General features: G+C 39.2%; 1 protein-coding gene across 3 annotated transcripts; it reads left to right on the forward strand.

The window, feature by feature from the left end:
- Positions 1-1829: 1829 nt before the first annotated feature.
- On the forward strand, positions 1830-24331 carry LOC109400724 (serine/threonine-protein kinase VRK1; the record flags this gene model as incomplete). 3 transcript variants are annotated; one of them, XM_062843837.1, is given in 4 exon segments in its annotated part: positions 1830-2239; positions 22630-23072; positions 23139-23294; positions 23365-24331. In XM_062843837.1, coding segments are annotated over 3 exon segments (1322 nt in total), but the record flags the coding sequence as incomplete, so codon positions are not given.
- Between the last annotated feature and the right edge of the window lie 471 nt (positions 24332-24802).

A 24802-nucleotide genomic window follows, 5' to 3' on the forward strand; every position in this document is an offset into this window, starting at 1 on the left:
TTAAACTTTACAAATAATCGAGAAGAATTTCTATTTCATATTTCTTAAAAAAAAAACAATATGTTCAATTACTTCGAAACAAATGCAAAAGATCGGCAATCTTTATTTTGTGCTTGCATTTTGGTCTGGGTGGTTTCATTAACATCTATATTTTCACTTCACCGACTAAAAATGGATGATAATATTGCTTTTTTCACTGAAAATTTTCCTTGCTTCGCTGAACAACATGACGTTTTCTTCCAGCTAAGGCTTACGCGATACAGAAAACCGCTGAATTTCACACTAACACTGCAGAAAATCTGTCAACAATAACTCAATACACATGCATTTTCAGCGAAAAGATCTATTTGCGTGACAACAATCCACTCCCATGACTACCGGGCGGCCGCCGTCAAATATCAGTATTGCCAACTGTCCGGCGACTGCTGTCAGTTTTCTTTGTCGCCGAATCTGGCGCTGGGTCTTCGGCGCGGAAACCCAAAGGTGGGAATAAAATTTTGGGGTTTGCGCGCAATAATTATTTCTCGCGTTGGCCATATATGTACACTCAGAAATAAAAGTATACACGGAATTACTATTATTTATGCATTTTGTATCCGCATCTCTCTCACTCTCTTTCTGTTTTCATGCTATCCGCTGCTTCGTCTGGGTTGACAAATCACTTCGCTTCAACCCAGGCTAAACGGCAGATAGCATGAAAACAGAAAGAGAGTGAGAGAGATGCGGATACAAAATGCATAAATAATAGTAATTCCGTGTATACTTTTATTTCTGAGTGTATCTTGCAAAACGTATCAGTTTTGCTCTAAATGTAACATAAATTGAAAAATATTACTTTTTACTTCCAACTCAAACATGATTAAAAAAAAAACAATGCGCACGCCCCTTGCTGTCACTTCACCCAACTAGCGAATCGAATTCGTTGGTTGGGTGGAGGTTTTGGCTCAACGAGCGGGTTCCGACTGTACCATGTGTTTTATTGTGAACAATAAAATCAGTCATATGTTAATAATATTTACCATGTAATGAATGGTAATTTTTTATCCGGGGAACTCTCTCATGTTACTTTCGCCCTTATTTAAACTCAATCTAGATTTATATATTTAACATCGCCTATAGACCACCTCACGGCGAAATTCTATCTCTTTTGCTCCTTCAGAGAGTTTGAAAACAACAGGACCAGTACCTGTCAAATTTGACAGGTGTTGGTCCTGTTGTTTTCTAATTTCGCGTAGGAGAGAAAGAGAGCGATTTCTTGATGACGTCACCGTGCAATGGGCAATAGGGGACTGCATAAAATTCTCTCCTTCTCTTTCACTCTTACAGAAAATTTGTAAACAACAAGGCCAAGAAACGTCAAAGTCCCATACAAAATCAAAACAATGCAGTGCCCTATAGTCTATTTTACGAAACGACAACAGTGTTGATATTGATATTAACACTCACGGGCTTGGGCACAACCTCCTGTCAAATTTTCATTCATGAAATGAGCGATCAGCTGATCCGAAACGTCTCGTAAAATGGCTCATTTCAAACTCAAAATGCCATCGCGGGCCGTACGTTGGGCAGCCGTGGTGTACCGTATCACCTTAAAATATCCTAGCTGTACACTCACTGGGCACCCAAATGCATTTTTGAATTTGAAAAATTTCCCTTTTCCATCTGCACCACTCGGCCATTGGTGGGAGCGAGAAAAGAATACCAAAACCGAACGAGCCAAAGCGAGACACAGCCAGAGTGGTGAGTTTTTGGCTTCGGCTTTGATTCTACCACTACTAGACCACTACCACCGCGAGCGCGCACCTCGAAGAAAAAGTGACCAAAAGGGAACAGAAAAATCCCATCCGCGATCCGTCCATAATCGAGAAAAAACGAAACACCTTCTCCATCACGGTTCTCGAAAGTAGTGAAATGAAGTGCAATTTTTGTGCGGAAAAACGGCAGGAAACTAGCTAAAAGTGCGCTAAACGCCAAGTTGAGAACGTGCGGAATCGATCGTGGGTGTTTTTCGGTCCGGTCGCGACGTATTTCCCGTGAAAAAACTCGGTTGAAAAAGTTTTCACTTTGGGTCGTCTGGGTCTGGGTCTGTCGAGTGGAGTCGAGTCGAGCCGTCGTCGTTCGTTCGTTCAAAAAACGGACCACGGCATGAATGGCTGCTGCTGCTTGCATCGAACCTGAGCTGGCGATTGCTGCATTCGAAGCGGAATATTGACGGAGCGAAATTAGAGCTGTTGGCCAGGTACGGTTCCGTGGCGGTGGGTGCAACGGGCTGGGAAAATTTTTCGGCTTCGAATAGGTTCATTGATTTTTCTGTTGAGTTCGGATTTTACGGTCGGAAGGGCTCCCGGAGGAAAATCAAATCTCACTCGCAGTCGTCAGTCTCTGATCGGAAGGGATTTTAATCGATTTGCGTGAGCGTGCAGCAGTGTGAGTGAAATCTCGGGAAGTCGTTTTTCGTGTAGGGATTGGAGTGGGGTTTGAGTGTGTGCGTGCAGTTCAGTGAGGAAACTGACAGAAAAAGTAGAAGAACGTCGTGTGAAAGGGAAAAGGAAAACGGTTTCCCATCAGCCTGGCTGATAAACGCGGAGAGAAGATGCGACAGTGTTGGTGTGGGTTTGGTTCCATTTTGTAAACAACGGTGTAGTTGTGAATGAACGGTAGCTGTTCTTCAACGAACGACGTTTTGACAACCAGCGGAAAGTCTTCTTGGTTGCTTTTTCCCCAAGAGCAGTGAGTACACAAACGTAAACAATCACACAGCACAGTCGACGAACATCAGAAGAAGAGATTGCTTGCTGCCTAGCCTGAACTGGCTGAGTCCACTGAGGACGAAAAAACGGTCGCGGGGCGGTCCGGTGTCGCACGCAACGATGATCAACGTCGTACGGAGCGAAGCAAAGGTAGCAGCAATAGCAGCAGAAAATGGGGGAGATAGAGCCACTTCTCGTTTGGCTGGTGGTGCGCCATGGTGGCGATGCTTCTTCCATTACTCCTACTTCTACATACTTTTATTTTCTGCCATTGCCGTGCGTAGCTTTGCTCTCGGTGTTTGGCTACCATTTTCCTTCCCATGTTATGTCGCCTCCTGCTATTATCGTCATCAGCGAGCGCGGTGGATGGGTCACGACGAAAATCATTTTTTCAGCGCTGGCAGGTTTGTGGATTTTTAGCAAAATGGAGCAACCTGAAATAACGGTCGATCCGAGGCGTAGATTCTGGAAGATGGTGCTGTAATCAGGGCTCATCAGCTGATGTCATTGATGAGATTTTGTAGCACAACAAAGTGCCATTGGTGTAAACAAACAATGTATGTACGTGCGGCTGAGAATGTGACCTTTGACGTTTTGTGCGTTTTGCTCGAGAAGAAACAGCTTCTATGAATGAGGTGGGTTCGACTGAGGCCGTTAGGTTGCTTACTGACGTTGTTTGCGGTGCGCAGTTTGTTGCATTTGGAAAATGGAGGTGATGTGCGATTAGTAACTAAGGAGTGACTGCACTTTGATGGAAATGGTTTTGTTCGTGCTCAGTGGCGTAGCTAGGAATTTGGGGGCCCGGTGCGGAATCAAATTGGTGGGCCCCCATGAAAATACAGATGTAAAACATTAAAAATATCTCATCGTTTGTACTCAACATTAGCGTGATGCTGACAGTGGTGGCCAACTGGCTGACGGAAGGTTAAAAAATATGTATTCCTTTATGAATTTTCTCGGGGATTTCTGCAAGGTTACATCCCGGAGATCCATCCATGAGCGTAAGATTTTCTTCTAAATTTTATTTTTATCAATTTATTTAAGAATTGCATCAAGTAATCATTTAAGAATTAGATAAAGATAGCTTTATCGTTTTCTATAAAAAAAAAATATTGCTTGAAGAATAATAAGTCTTCAAGAATCTTTTAAGTGGATAATGTATCACTGGCATTAAGTATTTCTCTAAGCAGGAATTCTTACAGTGTTGTTTCCAAGGATGTTTTCAAAAGAACTTCGAAGTACTTCAAAAGAATCTTGCACAAGTTTTTATCGAGTGTTTCTTGAAACATTAAATGAACAAATTATGTTCAGGAAATCCACCAGGGATTCTATCAATTATATCTCTGAGGATTCATCTAGAAGATCATCCGTAGAATTCTTAACCCTCCCACGTTGTTAGTTTTTTTTTTGCACCACGATGGCATAGTATTCGTTCAGCGTGCCTGTCTGGGTCATATTGACCCCAACATCCTACTAGAGTAAAGAAATTCAAGAAAAAATACTACAAAAAAATTTCCAACAATTCTTTTGGAATCAGATATTCTTCCAAGAAATTACATCGCAATTCCGCCAGAGGAAAGTAGATTCTTCAAGGATTTCTTAATTATTCCCTCACATAACTTTTTCAGAGAATTCTCTGAAAGTTTATCTTAGCATTTCCTCAAGCATTCATCACTTATCTTGGCGTTCTTTTGAAGATTCAATAAGATTTTTTTTTCCAAGGATTCCATCAGAAGTTCCTCCAAGGATTCCTTTCAGAAATTACTGCAACGCTTTTTAAAATTTCCGCAAGGATTTTTTAAGGAGTTTCTGTAAAATTTAACTATTATAGCTTCATTCTAGAATTCCACCACGAAATTTCCAAAGAATCCACTGGATATTTTTTTTAATCTTAAAGAATTCCTACAGAAATTCCTCTAAAAAAATCTCAGGGGAACTTCATTAGGAGTTCGAACTGATCACATAGACGAACAAGCCAAGGGCTGAAAGTCTTTTAAATAAAGACAAATGATTAAATTATTTTGTGAAAATTCCTTTGGTAATTCGTTTGCTTGATTGATTTATCTTTATCATAGAGACTTTCAGCCCTTGGCTGGTGCGTCTCTAATTCTTTTCCGTTGCAAATTCTTGTTGTTTTTTAATTCGCAAGAATGTATCTCATAGAATTTCAAAAGTAATTCCGTAAAAAAATATAAAAAAAAACCAAAAGAATTCTCTGAGGAATTACGGGAAAAGTTTTCAAAAAAAAATGCCACTTTGATTTACAAACGAATTGACTAAGAAAAAAAAAAGTATTTGTCAGGTATATTAGCAAACGGACTGCCGGTGAAACTTTCAATGAAATTGCAGAAATAAATTTCCAAAGCGAATGCTTAAAAAAAATCGAAAAGTAATGATTTTCAAAAATAATAACCTAAATCAATTTCAAATATTAGTGCCGTGAAATTTCCAAAAGGGTTACTGAAGCAAATTGCGAAGGAATGGCGGAAATAGTTTAAAAAAAAATCCAAAAAAACACCAAAAATAATCTTATAGGATTTTTTGAATCAAATTAAATATAAAAATGCTGAAAGGCTTTCCAAGGAATTTGCCGAAAAAACTCCGCAAAAGATAATTCCAAAGATTTAGTCAGGTAACTGTCAGGTAATTCACCGAATGAATTGCCAAAGTAAATGCCAAATGAATTGCCCTCTTTGGAATTGGCAAAGAAGTTTCCAGAATAGTTCCCAAAGTAATAACCAGAGATTTTTTTTAAAAAAGAGTTGTAAAAAACAACGAAAAGTTGCAGACGAAATTTCTAAACAAATTTCCGTAGAAATAAAAAATCTGAAGAACTTCGCAAAGCCATTGCTGAAGATTTAGATATTTTTTAATGAATTGCTGTACGGATTTTAATAGTTGTTACTGAAAAAGATCCAAAAGAAATTTCCGAATACTTCAGAAATTCTAATAGAATATAAAATGTAAAAATTACTTCAAGAATTCTCACAGAAACTCCTTCCATAAATTCTAACGGGAATCTTTCAATGAATTTTTTAGGTATTTTTCCAAGGTTTCCATCAGGAATTTTTCTACTGATACCTTAAAATATTTCTTTAGCGTTAACACCAGTTTCTTCCGGACTCCCTTCACGAAACTACTTTAAATGTTTCTTACGATACCATCAAGCATTTGTTCCAAGTAAGGAGCTCCAAGAACTCTTTCTAGGATATATTGTGCGACTTTTCTAGGAACTACTTTAATGACTTTTTTTACGAATTCCTTCAAGATTTCCTTCAAAAGTTGCTACAGCGATTGCTTCGGGAACTCCTCCTTGCGTTTCTTTAGGAATATCATCAGAAATATGTAATTTCCAATAATTCCATAAAAAGTTTTTTTTTATTTTTTTTTCAATTTCTTTAAGAATTCCTTTTACAACGCCTCAAACGGTTTTTCTTGAAGTCCTTTTTAGGATTTCTTACGAATTTGTTCAAGCCTTTCTTTAGTTATACCTGCAGGGATTTCTTCGGAAATTCTTCCAATAACTGCTGTAGGAAATCGTCCAAAGATTCCTTTCACAATTCGTTCAACAATCCTTTAGTAAAGTTTAGTGAAGATTCAATATTTTTCTCCAAGGATTTTTTTCAAGCCACGTTACAAAGATTCCTTCAGGGATTTCTCAAAGCATTCCTTCATATACCACATTCATGCCTAAAGGATTCATGCAGAAATTTCCCGGGGGGGGGGATGGGTTTGGAGTCCTACAGAAATACCCTCAATGGCTCTTGCCGAAATTCCTCCAAGGAAATAATAGGAATACTTTTGAAGATTATTTGTTTGATTTACTTCAAAGCATTTAAGAGGAATTCTTTGAGGTTTTCGCCAATGATTTGTTTGAGAAATAATCTAGGCATTTCATTATTAGTTCTTCCAAAAATACTTTTGCTTTAAAAATTTCTTCAGGAATTTTTTACGTAAATCCTCAAAGTACTCCTAGTATTTCTAGTACTACTTATAGTACTGTAGTAATACTTCAAGAATGTCACCAAATATGCCTCCAAAATTAACCCAATGACTCTTCCGCATACAATTTGGAATTCATCTAGACGATTCTTCAAAGATTTCTTAAGAAATTCCTTCACAAATTCTTTCAAAAAATCCTCCAAAAAATCCTCCGAAAATTCCTTCAAGCATTTCTTCAAGGATTGCTTCGGGAATTCCTCCAAAATTCCTTTAGAAAAACTCCCAACGATCCATTCAGGTATAGCTCTAAGCATGATCTCGGATTTTATAAAAGATATTATCCATGGGGAAATCCAGCAAGATTCCTTCTTGGATAAATCTCTGAAGGAATCCTTGGAGAAATTCCTTAAGGTTCATCTGAAGGAGTTTCTTGAAGGACTTCATAACATCAATTTCGAAGGACTCAAAAGAGGAAGGAATCGAAAGAGGTATACCTGAATGAATGCTTGAAGGAGTTCCTGAAGGAATCATTGTAAGTATTCCTAAATCAAGAATAATTTCTGACGCAATCCCTGAATAAAGTTCTGAGGTTAATCTAAAAGGAATTATTGTAAAAGTCTATGAAGTTACTGCTAGATAAATCGTTAAAAATATACCGTACGTATTTACCTTGCCCGAAGGAATTTCCACAGAAACCCTTCAAGGAATACTTGGATGAAACACATAGTTGGAATACGTTGTTTGCACTTATTTTTTATACGAGAGCAAACATGATCGACAAACTATTGTTAGTACGGTTTTAACATTATATTCATGTTTATTCTGTAAACTGATAATTTTTTTAAAACTAAAATTTTAATTTTCAAAACTAACTCTATTGCATATTGCTTTCTTTAATACCAACTGAGGAGCCCCCCGTTCCACCGTCGAGAGCATAAACAAAAACTCACAAGTTCCAGCTGCAACTCCAAACAAGATTTCCTCCTGCAAAAAAATCATGTTTCACCCTAGGTTTCATCAGAAGTTTCCTCGAAATCCCGTTGTTTTCGGGAGTGTATGTTATCTACATCGAGATCTACATGGTGTTGGCATTGGAAATGCCATGCGGAAGGTGTTTTTTTTCAGCGAAGAAAAATAAATTTAATGGGAAAACAAATATTTCCGCCGACCTGCCGCACAAAAAATCAAACATTTTTACATTTGTTTCTAACCTGTCAGAAGATGCATGTTTGTTTCAAACATGGATTGCATTCGCTTCAAATGTGACGTTCGATTTGCTCCAAACAGTTTGATTTTTATTGCCTGAACAAATTTTCATTTTCATTTTCATTTTGCAGCATTTGGTGGGGCAATGAGAGCGCAAGTCAGTCCAAAGCCGATGATAAGGAGGGGTAATGGCTGAATAGTCTTTGCTGACCACATAATGCCATGGGATAGGAAAAGGGTATTTTGGTGTGGGATTAGGGTGTTTGTACAGACTTGACAATATCAATGCTATTCAGATGCAAAATAATTTTAAGGCTCAATAGTGAATCGCATACCTTCCAAAACCAAAAAACAATAATTCACAAAATACCAAGCAAGTCATAGAAAGAAAAAGCGCCCGATTGTTTATTTTGTCAATTAGAACAAACGGAAACTTCTACCCTCTCCGACTCGCCAGTCACCCCGGAAAAAATGTCCCTTCAGTTCTGGAAAATATATTATTCCCAATTAAGCCTTTAATCGAATTGTCCGCGTGGTCTTGTAGTACCCCTGCTAGGTAAGAATCAGTCATTGCCATACATATTAAATGCTAGACATGACCCCATGGATAGCATTTGCATATGTAAAAGCTTTGCTGATGTGACTTTCCTATTAGGCAATTCTCTCATCTCATGTTTGTCTTCAAAACCTTATCAAGCTTAGAAAATTGAAGTTGATAAACAATACATTACAAGGTTCGAATTCCCATAGAATGAGATCATTCATTCGCACTACAACACCATAGGAGATAATACCACATTGGCTGATTACAGTACAAATGTGAAAAATCTCCCTTTTCCCCCTATCCGCAACCCGGGGACGCGCCCTGTTGGATTTCGAAAGCCTCGGAGAATATTACAAACCTTCAATGGCATTCCCATAAACTAACCCACATTGCCCATTCAGGAGTCTGACTGGGCCTATTACCCTCCCTCAGTTTGTAATATTCTCTCCAACTTGGAATTATATTTTCCCGGCACATAAATGACTTCGACAAATGTTCGATATAGGTACTATGCAGCGTCATGATCAGTATAACTATATCAGATGACTTGAAGATCTGATTCTTACGGAATTGTTTGCCATTGATTATACATTCAGCTATTCCAATCATTGCTGCAAAGGCCATCGACCACATGCCTGAAATCAAAGCTTCCTGGAAGATATAATCCAAGCCCAGGGAAGCCTGAACAAATTGACAATTTATTTAAATTTACCTCATTTTTTTTATTTTACCATATTTTTTTCTGCGTGTTTGTTTGGTCCTGTGGTTAAGATATCAGGGACGTTTTGTTAATGCTCATGAGTTTTTCTTTCATATCGGTACTGAATTTCGTGAAATTCAATTTTGATTTCTAGCACAATTTTCTTGTATTTTGGGGCCCTTTGTGCAAAAAGTAATCATCAAACTAATAAAAACTAAACAACCAAAATCTACTTGAATAAAGTATCATGCACATCTACTATTGTTAATAATAATACTACAAATTAGTCAAATGGGACACACACTTTCCAAAAACTCTTGATAATCACGAAGGGGCCTCTACATACCTATCAGCAGGTCTGCAAGTATTGAACTTATACTTCTAGAAAACTTTCGCTATTTTAAGAACTTTATTCAATCTAGCGTTGGAAATCTTCTCTGATTTGGAGGCCCTCTGAATTCGGAGGCCCGGTGCGAACCGCACCCCCCGCCCCCACCTTGCTACGCCACTGTTCGTGCTGACGATTACGATTGAGATACGTGTCTGGGCGGACTGCTGCTCTGATGGCTGATAAAATGATAAGAATTAACAAGGTACCTCTTCAGCTTCAGTGTGGTGATTGTTAGAAATAGGTCAGCAGAAAAAAAAGGCGTAATTATGGTTATCTCGGTTTGTACAGGACAGGTGTTTTTATTGTAACTTGAGATAATGTGAACACAATATTGGTCTAAAATTTTCCAGTAAACTATCTCAATGAGTAACATGGACTGCTGCGAAAGTAGCTGAATTCTTGGAGCCTTATACAGATTACAGTAGACTTCCCAAACGTCGACGTTTTACTCCAAGCTATTTCTCCTTATTTCGGACCTTTCAATCTGCATTCGCTTCACGTCTCTACTACAACATGTCGATATCGCCTTATCTTGACATTTCTTTATCTCGATGTGTTCTAGTTCAGCTTTGTTTTCTAGATTGTTTCTCCTTATGTCGATATGCCCTTTTTCGTTGGTAACTAGACTATGTTTTCTGCGTGCGAATCATTCAGGAAGCCCAAAAAGGCATCTGTTTGTTATCGGATTTGCCTAGTTAACGGATTTTTTTTTTCAATATAGTGTTCATTAAACAACTGTTCGTCGGCTCAATCTCTCGCTATCTCAATGGTTCTTCAAGATCGAGTAGTGCAAAGTTAACTGTATAGTGTGTATTCATTATAAAACATCACCGCCTGAAGTGCGTAAGTGAAAGTGGTTATCTATATGTATATAAATGAGTGAGAGTATAAAGAACTGATTTTCTATGAGCTGGGAAGTAAATCAACACGACCGAAATGAAATCAATCTAGAGTGCGGTGCTATTTTGAACTCAACAGTGTGGTGTCAAACCACCACAAGACGGCAAGACAAAGTTTGCCGGGATTGCTAGTATTTGTATAAATTTATTTAACATCAAATCAACTTTTCGAAGAGGACTCCTGATGATAGAAATGAAAAAGGCACATGACCGGAAAGGATACTACAGGTTGTACTTGCTCCTTATTCCAATCACCATATAAATCCAAAGGAAACTATGAAAAAATCTGCAGTACAATCGAAACAACCAACTCCAGCATCACTCTATAAGGCTCGATTGATGTTTGGTTCATATCATTTATTGTTAAATTGTGGAGTCGTAGGTTTTAAATTTATAGATGACGTCAAACCCGACATAAACCTATCATTGACCTGTTTTTATTTTGGTCTCCAAACCCAACATAGACCTAACAGTTATGCGATGTGGGCCCAACATTGGTCCAACATTCGATAAAATTTGACCCGACTTTAACGCGACATTCGACACTGTTTCAGTCTGGTGGAATTTTCTAGTTTTCCCAGAAAGCTCTCAAAAACGCAACAACATTAAAATAATCCAATGTTATTACATACTTCAAATTAAAGACACGGACACGTTCAATGCTTCCAGTGAGCTTTTCGCTCTTTGAAGGAAGCATGACACTAGCACGACTAGCACAACGGACTAGCATGTTTGTGGCACAGCCGAAAACTTTTCCTGACAGCTGCGGCGGGAATCGAACCCGCGCTCCTCAGCACGATGCGACTAAGAGCTTGGTGACCCTAGCCACACGACCACGGAGCCGCACGAATTATTATTATAGAACTAACATGTTTTGATAAGTAAATAAATGTATTTCGACATATAAAATAAAAATATAACTATAACAACCTATGATAATATCCCTCCCCCTGGATATTCAATCTTGACGCGATGGGAGGGCTTAACCCATTAGCATTTTTGCGCCAGTTTATTCTCCACTGCTTGGACTGTGAGCTAGATATATCTGGTTTACGAGTTGAGCGCAAGTGAAGGAATCGGCCGTAAGTGCTAATGGGAACCAAAGGAGTATCCGTAGTGCATTTATCACAAGTTATAATTCAGCTTGCATAGACCTAATCTTTGCATTCTTTAAATTTTCTCAAATTTAACAATAATTGTTGAATTTAACGTAACGCAAGAGTGGGTAGGGGAGGTCCCTGCGTTACACTCATCATTCATCACTTGAATTCGAAAGAACACGCTAGGATAAGTTGACTTACAGCCTTACAGATTAGGTAACGTTAACAACTAAATTTATTACCTTTAGAAAATTCTGGACCCTAATCAGTCAAAACTGCTGATTTTAGAAATGAGTTTATATTTGTATTTCTTCTTTTTATAGGTTTTGTAGGGATGAATATATAGAAGTTGATAAATAATCTTAATCATTTTAATTTTTGACACAAAAATCAGCTGACTGAACTTTTTTGTTTTATATTCTAGACGGTATTATAACACTGACCAAAAAAGCAGGAATTTTGTTACATGTTTCTTTAGGACTTAGGACGGTTGACAATCTAATGGGTTACGGTGGATGTAATAATACTTCGGACTTAGATGATCACAGATATGCAGAAGACGACTAGACGAAATTAAGAACGCAATTTGACACATTATAGACTATATTTCGACGTATAGGGTTTGACTGATTTCATTACAACATCGAATGGAAGCTCAAAAAGTGTTACCTAACACTAATATGAGAATTATTTGGGGATGATGCTGGTGCTGTCAATGACCAACATCGGTTATTGACACTATTGGTAATCAGCTTGAAATAATTTTCAGAATGTATTGTAAAAAACTTAGGTTATTATTTGATTTATTGTTTAGAGATGCTATCAGAAAACTAGTTGCCCATATCGGCTAAAAACGCTAGCTCTGGCAGCTGTCTCCGAATAATTTTCAAAAATATCAAACCTGTAAACATTAGCTATGACAAAGGCGTTAACATGTACAGCTTTTTTTTCTCTCTGAATGTTGTCCAGTGACCTCGGAGATTTTCGATTATTGAAATATTGTTCAATTATCAAATCATCTTTGGAGCTTCCATTCGATCAAAACACTAGTGCGATGGGAAAAGTTAAAAACAGAATTTTTAAAAACTACTACGACCCAATGCTAATTACTACACACTTTGCTCAAGTTGACGACATCGTCTAGTCCATCGTGAGTATTGGTCCTAGTAGGGGGAAAGTTGGGAAAGGGTCCAGGCTTTGCTATCAGCTGTCCTGCAGCTCCACCTGGTCACTCTTCAAAAAAAAAAAAAAAAACTATAACAACCTATGATAATATGATTATTTTGTCAACTTGATAATTATTTGGAGTGACCGGAATTAGGATCATACTGATTGGAATAAGGAACAACAATTTGTTTTAAATAGCGGCCATTTTCAAAATAAGTGGAGTGCTTGCAACCTTGATTATATTTTTCTAGCAGTATAGAGACATAATGAAACAGCGTTGCACAATTACAGTCACTAAATGCAGAACATGTATTTTCTACAGCTATTAGACTTAGTTCATCGCCTTAAGTGAACGGAATTAGGTAGTCACGGTAGATGATTTGAAGGAAATCAACATGATAGAAATAAAACCAATCTAGAGGGCGGTGCTGCAATGACCTTCACAGTTGCCGGGTCTGCTAGTTCTATACTGCCGTGAATCGCATATCAGTCCCATCTTTGCTGGATTTCCTATGCAAATGGGACAGATATGCGATTCACGGCAGTATATATGTGCGGGTATTCAGCAAAACTAAATGGTGAAGGAATCCGGGTTCGATTCTCGGTCGGTCTATGAACTTTAAGCAATGGAGGTTTTCTAGATATCCTTGGGTATAGGATATCTTCGTGCCTGCCATGCAATTAAAAAAATGTTCAAATTGCAAAAAATAAAGCGCTCAGTGAATAATTGTGGTGTGGAAGTGTTTATACATACCTACCGTGACATCACCTAATTTCAATCACATTTTTCGGGTTCTATAATTCCGTTCACACCATTTGTTTCGTGTATGGTGTGAACGGGATTAGAAACTGAAAAGGGAGAAAGCTGGCTGTCATAATATACCAACTCACATGAGTGTTGCCAGCGTTTACTCACGAATAAAGAAGTGCGAGTCTTCTCGGGCCCGTGTTGTTCACGAGTAGGTTTGTTTTGGACTTTGGTTTGTGTCTGCTCAGCTGCAATCTTCATCATTTTCCTTCTCTGGTGTAGGTTCACTTGCAGAACTTCAGTCGCCATTTCCGGGGTTTCCGCTTTTTTTTCGGACGACGACTGTCCGGCTTTGGATGTTGCGGATCATCAGGATGTCGTTTGATGTTACAGTTAGGGTTGTTTCTCTTCCCTGTAGCGACCTGACCCGCCAGTTTCGCCTCTGTGGTCAAACTGTCGCTTTTTGCACCCCCTTTGCCCTGTTTAGATACCTTGGGGGTCGCATGTAAGCTTCGAGCTTTTCCTTTAGAGGCGGACTGACTAGCCTTTATGGTGCTTTTGGAGTGAGATTTACTAACCTCGCCCGAACCGGAGGCTTCCTCAGATTTCTCTTGGGTCGGCCTTCCAGTCGGATTGGCGGTATCGGCAGTCGGTTGAAAACGCCACTTCGTCCATTGCCATCAGCTCTGCACCTTCCCAGGGTTTCATGGATTGGGATATTCTCTTTAACCACTCAGCAGTCTCTTGATCCTTACAGATTGGAACCATGTAACCGGACTTGTAGATGAGGTTGTTGAATTTGGGTTTTATTGGCTCGTTTCGCTGTTGAACTACTCTGAGCAGGAGTGCGTCTTGTAGAAGGTCTAGCTGGGCTGTAGTGAGTTGGACAGTGGAAAAGTCTTTGGGTATTATCCCGACCTTCACGCTTTTGGCCATATCACTGTAGCTGATACCAGCTGTTTTCCTCATGGGTGGGTTTTGTTATCCAGACACGCTTTTCTGAGGCGCGCGGTTTGAGGACTGTTGAGCGCGCTCTCTCGGATCCAGATGGTGCTTCACCCTTATTTGCTAGGGGTCCTCTGTGGCGGATTTGTCTAGGTTGTTTCTCGAGCGTTTTTAGGAAGTGGGCTCGCTCTTCTTATTCAGGATTATGGACAAGGCTTCATATCGATCTTTTCCCTTCTCCCGGCGAGTTCTAAACTGCTTCCTCTGCGAGCGTGAGTGTGGGGATTTTCTTGCTCGGAGCCCCCTTGGCTTCCGTAGAACCCTTGTTACCTTCGGATCCTTTGCTACTTGTTAAACATTCTTGGGGGTTGATGACTATCCTTATACCATCATCTTCGTTATCTTCAATGTCCAACAGGTTGGAGTCGGTCGATGAGGGGGGTTGTAGATCTGGATCAGCTTTGTCGAAACATGTGCTGCTCCGGGAGATAGGCGTTGAGGGGCAGGATATTTCCATCTTCTCCTGCGAACTACTGAGTAGCTGGTCTTCGCTAAGGCCAAGCTGAGTCAGAGTATTCTCCATTTCGCTCTCACCCGACTGAGAGAGGCGGTCGTCACCTTGAAGGCTGTTTGTAGAATTTGTACTCATTTTTGGTCCCACGAGTAGTCAGGGAAATAAATGTCCGCTGCACCAGTGCCCCGCCGTAGTGCAGTAAGGGCTGCTTACTGGAGTGTTCGCCCTGGTGCACCCCAGGCTCCGTTCGCGGTTGAGCATGTTTAGAACCCCCTCAACCATTCAGCCCTCGGCACGGGTCGCATGACACCTTGGCATTAGGGGTTATCCATTTTTGCTTTACACGATAGCCATGAATAACAGCCATCCCAATCTTCCTCCTTTACCAGGGCTTAGGACATGTAGCTCAAGTTCTCAATGGGTCTGGTACGTTTGACATAAGGCCGTTTGGCATAATGCCATTTGGCATAAAGGGCACTTGGCATAAAGGACATTTGGCATAAAGGACGTTTGGCATAATGGACATTTGTCATAAAGTACGTTTGGCATAAAATGATTTCAGTAAAAAATTAACTACATACTTAACGTAAAAGAAGGATAAGTATACAAAAGAAGGATAATACATTATAATGCATTAGTTTTTATCCCGACACGAATGCACCCTTCAGGTGTAAAGTGTCGTAAATACATTAACAAACAAACAAACATTAGTTTTTATGGATATAATATGCAGACACGGATGATTTGCTGGAAAGAACCATTACCGGAATCTAAATTGCTTGTATCAATGAAGAACAGCCTATATACAAAAGAAGGAACATTCCCCTTCCGAAAAAAATCAAATTCATGGAAGCAAAAGGTTATTTCCAAAATAAGAGATCCAATATAATGCACCAACAACAAGTTTGCCTTCTTTCCCTTGAAGGCTGTTCTTTAATTTTTCTCCAGGGGGAAAATATATTTCACATATTCTTTATGCCAAACGTCCTTTATGCCAAATGTCCTTTATGCCAAATGTCCTTATGCTAAACGGCCTTATGCCAAACGTACCAGACCCGTTCTCAATATTTTCACAATTTTTCGGACATGCAATTACGGAGAACCATCATTGCTAGAGGTGTTAACTATTGAAAACATATTTGTCAATTCCGTAATAATTAGCGAAAAAGCCGTAACCAACAAAATGTACACAATTTGAGTAATTGCAGGAGTGAAAAGATGCTAGATTTGTCTTCTAAATGCTCACACAGTTTCCTTGATATCACTTTTCTAACTATTGAAAATCACTGATTGAGTGAAAGGCGTAATTCCATTCTATTCCAAACGAACAAAAACAAGAATTACGCCTTCTACTCCTTTGTTTTGTTTGGTGTTTTGTTTACGAAAGGGAAAGGCGAAACTGAAATCAACACGTAAACACGGCGAAAGCAAATGGCGAAATTCTGTCAAAATCATAAACAAGGCGAATAGTAAAAGGCGATTCTGAAAATGATATCGATTCGAGGCGCAAAGTATTGGGCGAAATTAGCATTCTCAGGTATCAATTCAGGCGTAATTAAATAAATCTCGGATACTTATTCAAAACGACGTATCAACATGGGATTTGCATGTATTATACGTCGTTTTGAAAAAGTCGGCATCAACATTTCAAAAGGGCGTAACTGCTTTTGCAACCAATGCCTTCTCACAGAGCTGTGGGTCGTATTTCATTCATCTCACGCAATTCACATCCATTAATCGAAAGAGGAGGATTTTATCTTTCTATTTGTGCTAGTGGATTGCTCGGGATGGGATACGCTCCACAGCTTTGTGAGAAGCCATTGGTTGTAAATGCAGTTACGCCCTTTTGAAATGTTGGTGCCGAAGTATCCGAGAAATGCAATTTTTAGTGCAAAAAATATCAAATTCGTGCAGTGTTCTTAGAAAAACAAGAAACTATGTCAGAACTGTATCAATTAACCTTATTTAAGTTGAATTATTCTGTATTACTTCTAAATAGGAATTGAAATTTGATCAGCAAAATTCGGTTGTTGTTTTCGCATTGTTATTGTTTTGTTAATTACGCCCTATTCGCGAATTACCCCCGAATTATTGAAAAATTGTTCCTAAATGGACCATTAAAATAATTAAAGCGGCCGCTATGGAATTAACAGATAGCTCCACCGTAGCCTTGTGGGCTCGACATAACTCGATTGCAAGAATGGGAAAAACTCTTTCAAGTAAGTGCGTATCCCTCACCCACTACCATGCACAATCTGATGCGAGTGTGCTTCTCCCCCAGCCAAGCAAAATCTTTCCTAAATATTCCATTGCCCATTCTGTTTACTCGCCGTGCACCGAACGACGCAAGAAACGACAGCCGAATAAATCGCTACCGAATCTCTATTGAGTTCTCCAAATTTTATCACACGAAACCTATTGCAAGCCTCTCCATATACGGGCCTAATTGCAAAATGTAAACAAACCCGATTTTTCTCAATAATTCCAATCAATATCTACCTAAGCTATCTCATAACATCTTAATCAATGCGAAAAGAGCTATTTTACCCGTATTTCAAATAAATTTTAAGGCATATTTGAAATTAAATAATCTTTCAGGGCCTAACTGCATTCAAAAGGGCCCCATTGAAAATTACCTTTCAAATCACCCTTTTTGTAAATTTTGATATTTTTTTCATATTTTCCAATAATTTTTAGTAATTCTTTAACTTTCCTTGAATTATCGATGAAAATAAACCCAAATTATTCAAATTAGCTAAAAATAAGAAAAAATAAAAGGGCCTAACTGAAAATTACCCTTCAAATCAGATAAGCCATTTTGTAAATTTGTTTTTTTAATCATATTTTCCAATAATTTTGAGTAGCTCTTTAACTTTCTTTGAATTATCGATAATAATAATGTAGAATAATTAAAATTAGCTAAAAATAAAGAAAATAAAAAAGGGCCTAATTGAAATTGCCGACGATAATAGGGCCTAACTGAATTTGGAATTGTAAAAGGGTCTATCTGCCGTCCATGTTCAAAATCTATTATTTATGGATTTTTTGCTATAGTAAAAGGTAAATAATGCAGAGAACCATAAAGTAGACTTCCAGACTTCCTGCGAATTGAATCAGTGAGAGCGTTTTGACTCAATCAGCTGACTGTCACTCGGTGGCTGAGAATTAGAACGCTCTCTTGCCTTTGCGCCGATCCAAGCTGAATCTTTTTTACACTCTACCTACCTATTTGTTCCTCCTCTGATTTCGGTTGCGTCCGTGAGTGAACCGATTGTGTCGCGTTCGTTCGTCATGCGCCGTGCTCTCACTCAGCATTGGGTAGTTAACGTTATTTTGCTATTTTATATTATCGTCGGCATTCGGGTGAGTGAGTAAGATTTCCCATGCTTGCTCGACTGCTGTCACAATGCTAATGCCCAAATACAGTGGCGCCTTTGTTTACATGCAACGGATGCTATAAAAGTTCGCTTCATTGATGCATTCGTATACAATCGATTCGCATTTTTTTTTTTTTTGAGCACTTGTGTGCTAGACGGGGTATGTGTCATTTGGCATAAAGTCGTGTGGCATAAGCACCGACGAACCGACGTGCCAGCTAGGGGTAGGCGGGGCAATATGGACACCCTAAGGTTTTTGCCAACTTTACCTGGCAAGATGTCAAAAAATTTAGTTTTTTGATACATGTATCCTTTTAAAGTCTATTTAGCATCTATTGCATAAGAATACTCACGAAGAAAAATGATTTATCCACTTCAAAAAATGTTATGAAAAATGTTAGTTTTTCATGACCGTCTTCAAGCATACGGGGCAGAATGGACACCCCCATGTGGCAATATGGACACCATGAGACTTTTACGATTTTCGTACATTATTTATACCTATAAAGTCATTTCATTACAAAACAACTATTATGGATGACTAATACGCCGAAGTAGTTCATTTTTGTTCAGTTAATTTAAATTCAGGCTGTTTTAGATAAAGCTTCGTTTTTGTCGGCATGACAACTATTTTCCACTGCTGTCGTTTTTTGACCAATTTGTTTCACCCTATGTCTACTATAGTGAACATTTAACCGAAAATATACTGAAATCGAAGAATTTGGTTGGTTTGTGATTTAGGTTATATTTTTCCCTTGCCGCTTCTTTCAAAAAGGTGAGTGTCCATTTTGCCCCGGCAGCAGAAGATATTTCCAAACTTGATTTTTGATATAATAAAGAAGAAAATATAAACATGTTAAGCATGTAGATTAGGGTGGCCCACACTTATATGAAAAACAAAAAATTCGGAAAATACCAAGTCTTACCTCCCGAATCAGTTGTTCTGGACTCCCAGAATCTACGTTCAAAATTTGAGCAAAATCGATTAAGCCTAAGGGGGCGCTCAAAACGCTTGAAGTTTGTATGGGAAAACTTGGCCAAATGTATGCATAAATTTTAAGTTTCCGAATTTTGCCGCTAGGTGGCGCTGTAAGCGTTCAATAAATAAACCCTTTGGTATAATTTTAGGTGACTATATGCCAAAGAACTTTGTCGAAGACCGCAAAGTGATCCGACGTCTGTGAAAAAAGTTATACCCTAGGCAAAGTGGGGCGAAGTATTGAGATTTCATTATTGATATTATTCCTTTACATGTATTGGAAAAACAACAATAAAGTTTATCCTCGCTTTACCTAGGGTATAATTTTTTTCACAGACGTTGGATCACTTTGCAGTCTTCGACAAAGTTGTTTGGCATATAGTCACCTACAATAATACCAAAGGGTTTGATGATTGAACGCTTACAGCGGCACCTAGCGGCAAAATTCGAAAACTTAAAATTTCTGCATACATTTGGCCAAGTTTTCCCATACAAACTTCAAGCGTTTTGAGCGCCCCCTTAGGCTCAACCGATTTTGCTCAAATTTTGAACGTAGCTTCTGGAAGTCAAAAACAACTGATTTACAGGGTGCGGCAGGAAAAAATGCGAAAAGTTCAAGGTACTATTACACGCTAAATATGGGATATACATGGCTATTTTTTCATGACAGTGTATCAGTCAATGTCTATATTCTAGCACTGAAAAATCAAAATGAACATATTTGATGTTTAACATGTGATAATGTAGACCTAATAAGCGGATATCAATAAACTGCGCGCCCAATGGTCATTAAACAAAATGACTATAACAGTAACAAAATTAGCTCAAATTCGATGAACAACCAGACCACACTGATCCAGAGCCATGTAGTTTCACATACCAGATGAAATAAGTACATATATTTGGTGATATTGTAGAGAAAATCAAAAATTTTGTTTTATCAGATGCGAAATTTAGCGACCTGTGCGATTTTCTGCGGTTTGAAAATTCTGGTTGTCTTCATCTTCAGGCGCCGCCCTGTAAAGGTTAGTGACCAAAATGGGAATTTTTTTAATTAACTTTTCAGAAAACTAGCCTATTATAGATCATGGAACGTTGAAACATAGATTGGTTAATGTCAAATGGACGAAAATGAGGTTTGAAGTTGAAAAACACTTTCGCATTTTTTCCTGCCGCATACTGTAGGAGGACTTGGCATTTTTCGAAATTTTTGTTTTTCATATAAGTGTGGGCCACCTTAATGTAGATGCAGCAAAACTACTTGCATGTGTTCTACAAATATCAGGTTTTAATCGACCGGCAATAAATTAATGATTTAGTGATTAGTTTATTTAAGATGGTGTGAAAATTATAATTTCGATGCACAAAAAACGGAGGACGCAACTTTTTCGTGTAAAATCAAGTATAATTTTAATTTCGAATGTTTCTTTCCTGAAACTACGTTTTAGACAAATGGACTATATTCTCCATTCATTAAAAGTTCAAAAAAGTTCGCATATTTCAAAATATTGAGGGTGTCCATTCTGCCCCGGGTGTCCGTATTGCCCCGCCTACCCCTATGTTTAGATTGAAATAACTGATATCTGGGAACTTTTTTTTTAAATTTCTTTGTATTTGTGAATTTTAACTTAATGCTAATTCTTCACACTCTGGGAACTTTTGTATTCTGGGTAGTTTTGTTCTCTTCGTCATGGAAGGCTTTTTAAAACCTGTTGAATTCAAAGTTGGCCTCAAATCTTTCCCAACCAAGCTATACAACCAAGTTTCAGGCAACTTGGCCAATGAATACCCCTTCATAACGAAAAGAACAAACCTGTCGATAATATCCAGTCACCCTTAAAAGACTTACTAAAGTTCAAGTCAATTTAAATCAATAGCATGACCATTACCCAGAATCAGCAAATTATAAATTTTGTGTCAATATGTAAGTTAAATACTCTGGTAGATTTAACAAATATTTTGTGAATATAATGAATATTAATAAAGCATATTAATCCTTTTTTTCGATTTTTGAAATCAAATCTTGTTATCATTGAGTTTTTGAAATGATAACAAAATGATATCTCAATTTGATATTAAATAAAAACAATTCGGAAAGAAAACTTATTTTGATTTCATTTTGTTATCAATAACAAAATGAGTTATCAATTTGTTATAGGTTTGTTCTCATTCCCTGCTCGGGTAGTTTGGTTGAATAACTGGCAGGCGTTATACACTCAGCCAGTTAAACTTAAGATTTTCATAAGGTCTAACTTGTGAACGGGCCTTAAAAAATGCAAAATGATTAGAATGAATTCTATAAGGCCATTTCATGGCGCAGAAGCGACTCACATCTTGCTTTTATACATATTTAGCAGAAGGGTATCTTCAAGCGTTGATAGCCGCGTGGGTTAAATCAGGAGGTTGGAAGTAAGGAAAATGGCTTTTATCAATCCGTTTCTGTTTATAGCGATGACTATGAACATATGGAACAGAAAGAGGTAAAGTAGATAGAATGATTCAAAGTAGGACGAGCCAGGAATTGAACTCAGGATTTCTGCATAGGAATCAAAAGCGGTAGACCACCAAGCCTTAATTTTTAAAAACCTTACCCTTCGGTTTTTATAATTTTTCTGTATAAAGCTGACTTTGCGCCTTAAAATTAGCCAAGTAGCCCCAGGGTGGTCAAATGCTTCTAACTATTTTTCTCGACTTTTTTAAGCAATCAAATAATGCGTGTTATTTTCCAAAATATGATTATTCCATGTAAGGCGGTTGAATAAAAAAGCGTCGCAAAACTCAGAGTTGCCGAATTCTTCAAAGGCTTATTTATAACACAGGTAGAAAATATTGCCTAGTCAATTCTGATTTCACCGCCTCACACAATCGTTTGCCAAAATACTGATCATAATCGATTCATTCTCCGCAGGCTTTTCAAAATTCACGTTGATTGTTCTCATTGACAATGAAAGTGTAGCCCCACACATGGAGTAATCAAAAACAACACACAAGCAGATGAAAAATAGGTCTGAGGATCATTGGTCTTGTCTAAAATGACCTAACACCCTTAAAAATCTTTAATAGGCCAATAACAGTTTAGGTTTTGGTTTGGGTACTGTTTCGTAATGAATACTGTGGGATATCTGCTACATCTTGCGACTTGCTTCACTGATGACGTTCATTACAACAATTTAAATTTCTCGTTCCACAAACTTCTGCAGCAAAACTCGCAAAACTGCATGAAAGATGAAAACAAGCAGAGCATAAACACAAAACACACACCACGGAATGAATACCTATGGCAATGTTTGTTCGTGGACCGATTGAAGCATATTTCCTCATCTTTGGCATTCGCATTACCTATGTGTTTTTCTTCTACCTTCCACAGCTATCTCCAAACGGCAGCGCAAACTATCTACCAACACATTGAAGACGATCGTCTCTCTTTGGGCGAACGCGTTCCACTTCGTTGCTGCGCCAAGTGCTGGGCACAAAACAACAGTAAAATAATCTAAACCTGCGACGGACGACGAAAACGAAGGGAAAAGTTCAAAAACCTCTTCTCGGCCATTGCGAAATCAGCGCCGCCGCCATCGCAACATTACCACTCACTCCGTCGGAATCATTAGAGCATGGGCAAGCGACATGCCGCGGACAGCGAGAATCACCATCAGTACGAAACGCCCCAGAAGCGCCAGAGGGTGGCCATCGAAACCCCCACCAGCTGCAGTCCGGCCCTGAATGTGAGCTTTCAGCTGACGAGGGAATTCGTCGATGGCACCATACTGACGGATCTGTCGCTCAAGGACTGGCGCATCGGAAAACCAATAGGTCGGTTCGGGGATGATTGACTTCGATTGGAGGTGATGGATGATTCACTTTTTTTTCTATTTGCAGGAAAGGGTAGCTTTGGGGAAATCTTTCTCGCATCGGACGACGTCTCCAAGCCGGTCACTAGCGATAATGCCAAATATGTGGTCAAAATCGAACCCCACTCCAATGGGCCGTTATTTGTGGAGATACACGCGCTGCTCAACACGGCTAAAAGAACAGGTTGGTCGATTTAAAGAACAATTTAAACTATAGTTACTGATTACTAAAGCTCGAAACATTTCTCTCCCAGATTCCAACCCCATCCCCCCAGGCATGCCGGAGTACATCGCTTCCGGGTCGCACTATTTCAAGGAAGACGAACGTTACCGCTTCCTGATTCTGAAGCGCTATCAGCGGGATCTGCATTCGATGATCAAAAACAAACGGGTCGATCCGAAGAGCATTCCCATCATTGCCTGTCAGATTTTGGACGTCCTAGAACATCTCCACGACAAGGGTTACGTCCACTCCGATATCAAAGCGGAAAACCTGATGATCGGGAAGGTGCCCGTTTCGGAGCTGGCCAACGTCAAGAGCGCCAAACTGCTGATCCACAAAAGCGGACACAACGAGAGCTCGCCAATTAAAAAGAAGACTGCAACAGTGACGGAGAACGGCGGCGGAGGTTGCAACGGGTTGCTATCGACGACGCCGACCGTCATGGTGAAGAAGGCCGTCGAGTTCAGCGGATCGAATCCGGTGCGATCCTGTCGGGGCAATGGAGTGGCCGAGTCGGAGATCTATCAGAATATGGTCAAGTCGCATTATTTGCGCCCACTGAAGAACATCGTCTACCGGGACGACAGCGATGACGAGGATCTGAAGAACAGTAAAAAGCAGCGCAAACGGAAGAAGGACGGCGACAACAGCAAGTCGTTCTTCTATCACATTACGACGAAAAATGTGAACGAAAACTACAAGCAGATCGATGTGCAGATCAGCCGGAACGGGTCGGCATTCAAGGTCGATGGCAAGGAGAAGAACGAGAAGAAGACGAAGAAGACTCCCAAGCAGACGACTGTCGGCGGCACTGGGCTCATGGAGGAGCGGATTCATCTGATCGACTTCGGCTTGGCGTCGAAGTTTATGGACAGCACCGGGCTGCATAGGCCGTTTTGCATGGATCAGCGGCGGGCTCACGACGGCACGCTGGAGTTCACTTCCCGGGATGCGCATATGGGTGCGCATGCGAGACGAAGCGATTTGGAGTGTTTAGGGTGAGTTTTACAATACCTATTTCTCCAATTTATGAACAGATTTTTGCACAGTTTGGGACCGTATACCTATTTCCAATGTTCGGCAAGGTTGATCTACTTTATAAAAATAGTCTTTAAAACCTTATGTTCTTTCGTTGTTCCGTTTGCTCTCTTGAACTAGACCTGTGCGCCGACTATATTTTGCTCGGCGGCGGCGTAAGGGTCATTTTTCACCGGTGGCGGCGCGTCATCGTTAGAATAAAACCTTTTTTATTTCTGTTCGGGTCTATCACTGCCACCAGTGATTAGACTTATTGAGGAATTACCGGTATCCTAAGTGTAATGCATGTTGCATTACTCCATTGCAAGCGAAGGGCAATAAAATATTAGTTTTGCTACAGTTTTTGTATTCTCAGAACCTTCAGAAGCTATCAAATTTAATAATAAGGTCACACTATTGACATTAAGGAATCCCCGAATGGTTTCAGAGAG

The sequence above is a fragment of the Aedes albopictus genome, unplaced genomic scaffold, assembly GCF_035046485.1.
Source record: "Aedes albopictus strain Foshan unplaced genomic scaffold, AalbF5 HiC_scaffold_584, whole genome shotgun sequence".
In the NCBI taxonomy this organism is placed as follows: domain Eukaryota; kingdom Metazoa; phylum Arthropoda; class Insecta; order Diptera; family Culicidae; genus Aedes; species Aedes albopictus.